At 32.7% G+C, this 6,663-nt stretch overlaps 1 protein-coding gene across 1 annotated transcript in view; it reads right to left on the reverse strand.

Annotated features, from left to right (window-relative positions):
* The window catches only part of LOC107557985 (amyloid beta A4 precursor protein-binding family A member 2-like), a gene marked incomplete at its 5' end in the record, with an annotated part of 11,638 nt that overhangs the window by 1,822 nt on the left and 3,153 nt on the right, over positions 1-6,663 (reverse strand). Inside the window, 7 exons of the mRNA XM_016241582.1 lie at positions 1,032-1,172; positions 1,789-1,908; positions 1,996-2,208; positions 3,459-3,638; positions 5,268-5,450; positions 5,706-5,792; positions 5,965-6,110. Of these exons, the coding sequence (XP_016097068.1) occupies positions 1,032-1,172; positions 1,789-1,908; positions 1,996-2,208; positions 3,459-3,638; positions 5,268-5,450; positions 5,706-5,792; positions 5,965-6,110 (1,070 nt within the window). The remainder of the gene's footprint in view (positions 1-1,031; positions 1,173-1,788; positions 1,909-1,995; positions 2,209-3,458; positions 3,639-5,267; positions 5,451-5,705; positions 5,793-5,964; positions 6,111-6,663) is intronic.

Here is a 6,663-nt window from a genome sequence, read left to right on the forward strand (position 1 = left end):
ATATATATATATATATATATATATACATACACACACACACAAAATTAGCTTTCATTTTTATTGGGTATTTGAAAATTATTTTTCAAAATATTTTTATAACATTGTTAAAATGTTAAATTTGTCATAAATTCTCTATTTATTCACATTTGTCTCTAAATTCTCCCACTCACACTTTTTAATATCCCCTCAACAATTAAATTTATAAAAAGCCTGTTTTACCCCCACCTCACCCCCCCAAAAAAGATCTTGATAAACAGTTTCAGTTCATTTAGTATTTAGGTGCAATTTCTAATAATTTATAACAGTGTCAGTGCCCTCAAAACTGCTGTTATTAACATAAAGAGATAATTGAGTTTTTCCAAAATAGGTTCAATTTTATAATTTCAGAATTTTTACATCATGAAACAGCGAGTATGATAGTAGTTTAATTAAACATTATTAAAAACAAAAAGCTCAGAATTTTAAATTAGAGGCAGTCAGTTTGAAAGTTAATTATATAAACTTACACACACTAGTGGTGAAAAGTTTGGAATAATTACGATTTTTTTTTATGTTTCTGAAAGAAGTCCCTTCAAAAATACAGTAAATATTGTGAAATATTATTACAATTTAAAATACCTGTTTATTTGAATATATTTGAATATAATTTATTCCTGTGATGCAAAGCTGTATTTTCAGCATCATTACTCCGGTCTTCAGTGTCACATGATCCTTCAGAAATCATTCTAATACGCTGATTTATAATATAGTTAAAAAAAAAAAATATATATATATATATATATAGTATTAATATTAAAATATATATATTTAAAAATAATAATAAAATTTATGTTTACTTATATCAATTAAATCTTAATATTTAAGTACAATTAAATGTGAAACCCTTTTTAATTTAGCCAAAGTAGGTTTTTGGCCTTCAATGGAATATTTTGGCACAGTCCTTATATTTAAGTATAATGAACTTTTACACCCCTACCAGTAACTGGACTATTACTAATAATAAAAACATAAGTGTATATATATTGCCGTACCTCTCCGACAGATACTGAAAGGGCATGGACAATTTTCTCATGTGCCATAGCGACCACACTCTGTCCATTTATCTCAATAATTCTGTGGCCGACTCGCACACCGCCCCTCTCCGCAATACCTCCACGCATCAGACTACAGATCTGCAATTCAGCACCAGGACGACTGCGTTAGAATGAAATAATTCATGATACAACCAAAAAATCCCCTAACTATGATAAGCCAAGTTATTGTAATGAAAAAGACATCTTTTAGTCATGCATTAGACATTTGTGACCCTGGACCACAAAACCAGTCATAAGGGTACATTTTTCGAAATTGAGATTTATACATCATCTGAAAGCTGAATTAATAAACTTTCAATTGATGTATGGTTTGTTAGGATAGGACAATATTTGGCCGAGATACAACTAATGAAAATCTGGAATCTGAGGGTGCAAAAAAAATAAATATTGAGAAAATCACCTTTAAAGTTGTCCAAATTAAGTTCTTAGCAATGCATATTACTAATCAAAAATTAAGTTTTATTATATTTAGAATAGGAAATTTACAAAATATCTTCATGGAACATGATCTTTACTTAATAACCTAATGATTTTTGGCATAAAAGAAAGATCAATAATTTTGGCCCATACAATGTATTTTTGGCTATTGCTACAAATATACCCCAGCGACTTAAGACTGCTTTTGTGCTCCGGGGTCACATATGTTATTTTATGAGTGTAATTGTTTTCAGTGGAGTTGATCCTTGACACTTACTATGCCGTTCTGAACGCTGAAACCGAGCTGGAATTGCAGGTCGGGTCTCTTTATGAGGACAGTAGTAACAGGTGGGCAACTCACGACACTTAGTTTCACTTGAACGTGATTCTTCAGGCTCTGAAACACATGCATAGACACAAAACCGTGTAATACCACAATCTAATGACATGTATGTGTTGAATACATGCTTAGATATGTCAAAACCTTGATGATGCCCTGACAGGTGGCGAGCGGCAGGCCCACCAGACTGGTGTCGTTGACAGCCATGATCTGATCGCCCACATTGAGTTTGCCGGAGCGGGCGGCAGGGCCGTTGTTCAGCATGCAGGCCAAGATGACGGTGGGCAGGATGGAGCCCCAGCCCGACTCCACGATCACCACACCCAGCATCTCGCCCTTCTGCTTCTCTAGCTGAAGCTGAGTGCAGAAACATGATTAAAAATGAGGACAAATCCATTAACGACTAAAGAGTAAAGAAAGAACGTAGAGAAGTCAGAAAATACTGTAAAAAGAGGCACCAAATACTCCATTTATGAAATGAATATGGGGTGATGGGTGTTAATTGCTGTTATAAGTATGATTTTAACACCATGATGAAGTAGCGTGTGGCAGAATACCCTGCAAAAGTTTTAAGTCTTATGTGTTTTTTTTAGCATGGGGCCAGTGATAACCCAGTATTTATTACTGCCATTTAACGGTATTCATTGTGATCAACATACGCTGATAACTAGACTCACTTTTTGCACATTTTAGTTTTCATATGAATAAATCCTTGAGAGCATTTTGTAGTAAATATAGTGCTTAGTGTATTATTAATTAGAAATAATACAATACTTACATATAAAAATAAAATTATGACAATTATATAAAATGTATTTATATTTTCAAAAATATTATATGAATATATGTAAAATATTAAGTATATATTTTTTATAATAATAATTTATTTAATATATTCATAATTAATATAAAAAATTACATATAAAATAAAGATAAAATGCATTAATATTTTAAAAATACATTAATATTTTAAAATATGAAAAATATATAAAAATAAAAATATTTACCATTTATATAGTTATATAATTAATATTACTATCTTTTAAGTATTATATTTAATATTTTCATATATTGATATAAAATAATTTACATAATAGAAAAAAATATATATATTACATATTAAATGAAAAATACATCATATGTATGAAGATTTAAAAATATTATATACACACTGTATACACAAACACACACAGTAATTATGTACTATATCATATTATTTCTATATATTTAATATATTCATATCACTAATATAAAATAATTTATATAAATATAATATATACAGTGTATGTCTATATATACATACATTTATTTATGATTTTAACTGTTATAGTTACATACCTGTTAAATATATTACATTTATAATAGCAAATATATATATCGGCCCCCTAATCTCTATTCTATCACCATCAGCATTGAAAAACACATACAGGTAGTAGACAGGATAGTGGAAAGTGATAGGAATGCTTTAGGAAAGACTGGGATAGTGGGATCTGGAAAAGAGAGGCCAGACTTGCAGGAGCATCACAACACAATTGAGTTTGATGTCTGTGACACAAAGCAGCTACAATTCATAGCTGCTATGATGAAGTTTCCAGTGCTTTAATCACCTCTTTACAGTTTTCGGAATTGGAGAAATGGATGAGGTCGTCATTATACATCTCCTGTGTGTTCAGGATATCACTGTAGTCTTTCTGGCTGAGGTCCTTGGGATTGATCCCATTGGCTCGGAGGAACTCTTGGTAGGCCATGCTGAACGCCTGACCGATGGACTGTGCGATGAGCTGGGCCTGTGAGGGAGGAGAGGGAGGTGAAGCACTTAGCGAGAGGAGAATACTTGACGATGTGACGACATCTCAGAGCGAGAGAGTGCTTGAATCAAATCGAGAGGGCAGAAAAAAAGTCAAAACATGCAGTTACACGAGCACAACATGAACACAATGAAGAACAAATACAAAACTGAGTTATGAGCTACAAACCCACAAGGAATCTTTGCCTGTCATTCACACAGTCACACATGCATGCCTGTTTAGTCATTATTTAGGCTAATTTGATAATGCTACCAAAAACAGTGCTTGTTTACTAAATACTGATGTTAACTATTGTTTATTGAATATTAAATATTATATATTTGCTTGGTCAGATTTTGGGCTTATTTGATAATGCTTTCAGCTAACAACAATAGAGTTTATTTATTATATAGTAATGTTAAATATTTCTTATCGAATATAATATATTTGTTTAGTTTTTTTTTTTGCTAATTTGACCATTTGTTCAGCTACCAAAAATAGTGCTCGTTTATTAAATGCTGATGTTAAATATTGCTTATTGAATATTAAATATTACATATTTGTCTAGTTATTATTTAGGCTAATTTGAAATATTATATATTTGTTTAGTAATTATTTTGGCTAATTTAATAACGCTTTCGGCTACTGATAAGATTTTTAAATTAAATGTTAATATTGAACATTTGAATGTTACATATTATATATTTGTTTTGTAATTATTTGGGCTAATTTGATAATGCTTTTTGCTACCAGTGAAAGATTTAAAAAAAAATTAAATATCAATAGTTAATGAAATGAAATATGAATAAATGAATATTGCTTACCAAATATTAAAACATGTTTGTTTAGTAACTGTTTAGGCTAATTTGATAATGCTTTCAGCTACAGATAAGTGTTTTTTTTTAAATTAAGTATTAATAGTAAATATTACTTACTGAATAATAAATATTATATGTTTGTTTAGTAATCAAACTAATTCGGTAATGCTTTCAGTTACCAATAAGAGTGTTTATTACATGTTAAATATAGCTTATTCAATATTAAATATTACATGTTTGTTTATTAAATATTTAGGCTAATTTGATAATGCTTTCAACTAACAAGTGTGGTACTCTCAGCTCAGTCATTTTCCCATGCCTAAATCTATTAACTTAAGTTTAAATGCGTAAAATTCACAGAATTCTGCATTTCTGCAAACCTGCATTTTATTTTTTAATCATTGCATAAATGTGGAGAAAGTCAGAATATTCCATCTGGATTTTTGACTAATGTTATGGGCCGGGCTGTCCTTAGGGGGGTGCAACTGGAGCGGCCCTGGTTATGGGTACATATTATTAGTTAGAGGGTACCATCCAACACTGATACAAGGACAGATTTATTATGCAGTTTTGGATTGTTAGATTTAAGCTTAAGTGTGTAATTTCTGTGATAGTTGTGTGAAATACCTTGCAATTGCAAAAATAATGTAAAATTCACCAAACACCCAAACGGCCATAAGTTGAAAAAACAAACAAACAAACAAAAAAAAAACACTTAAGCTTTAATCTTTTCTTTATAAAATTAATTCATGGTAAACATTATTCACTTTCATTCTTATTATTGGTTATTATAAGAAAAGATCAATCTCACATCCTCTGACTCAAAGACGTAGCACATCATGCGGTACTGCTTCCGACTTTCTGTGCTGAGGCCTGAATCTGTGCAGTCGAGCGAGGAGGAGTTAGACAGACGCCTGCGAGCCATCAGGACCACCACGTCACCGATGTCTGCGATGTAGGAGATGGTGCGGAGGGCGTTGTCCATCATCGTCTCCTGTGAACAAGGATCAGGAGTCAGCCAATGAAAAGTCTGTTAGTGACAATTCTGCAACTTGTTCTTTAATGTAAATCCTGTTCTTGTCTTTTTATGGATGGTGAAGTGGAAAGCAACAGAAAAGAATTAGGACAGAAAGACCTAGAATTGGCACAGGCTGGATTCAAATCTGCATTCCCATTAAACCAGACTGTACATTTAACAAAACAGTATATATATTCATATCATTACCAATCTTAAATGAAATTTACCTACCTGTGTGTCAGCATTGAGCACCTTGATGGCCTTGGTTGAGATGAACAAGTCAATCTCTGTTAAACTCTGAGCTTCACCCTCTACAGACTGAAGAACATGGTTTCACAAAGGTTACAGTGTCATCTAGTGGACTGAGAGGGAACTTCTGACACCATTATATCCACAAAATATTAAACCATGAAGCACACTTCAAGTAACATTTACAAGAGCCTTACCAAGGCAGCAGAAATATTTTTGTGTGGAGAATCTTATAAAGTACCTTAACGCAGTCCAAAGCTTCCTGCGCTTGCTTCATGCGTACGCTTTTGGATGGGTTTCTGTCGGAGAGCACTTGGGTAGAGCCAAGGTAGTTTGCGGCAAAGATGATTCCATTGATGAGATCTTCTGGCTCACATGGACCAGGGACTGAAAACAAATGCAAAAACATGGATTTACAATAACTAATAAACAGTGCTGGGGAGAAACTAGTTACATGTAACAGCGTAATTTAATTGCAAAGTAAATGTAACTGTAATCCATTACGTGTATATCCAATATGTGTAATTATATTCCAGTAACTTATAAAATATTAACGATTACAAAGGGGGTTACAGTGCAACGTTTCCCTGTTTGCATTGTGCCTTTGTGTGATGGAACTGAATAAAGGGGGAAGGGGGTTACTTGTGTACTTGCATTAACCCAAATGTTTCGAAGAACGTTTAAATCCAGAGAAATAAGCAATTTTAACCAGTGACACGGAGCGTGTCCATAGTGTCACCTGCCAATGACATCATAACCCCTCGATTTCTGGTTTTGTAGAAAACATGGAAACACCAAAGACGCTTTAATATGTTGTGCGTTTTAATAGACCGATGACGACCGCACAGAGTAGCATTATAACAGAACTTTCAAATGTATCTAGTATGATAAAACAGCACTGCTTTACCCCACATATGCACGACCAGAAGGAGCGGAAGCG

Source organism: Sinocyclocheilus grahami, unplaced genomic scaffold, assembly GCF_001515645.1.
Source record: "Sinocyclocheilus grahami isolate Dianchi unplaced genomic scaffold, SAMN03320097.WGS_v1.1 scaffold627.1, whole genome shotgun sequence".
In the NCBI taxonomy this organism is placed as follows: domain Eukaryota; kingdom Metazoa; phylum Chordata; class Actinopteri; order Cypriniformes; family Cyprinidae; genus Sinocyclocheilus; species Sinocyclocheilus grahami.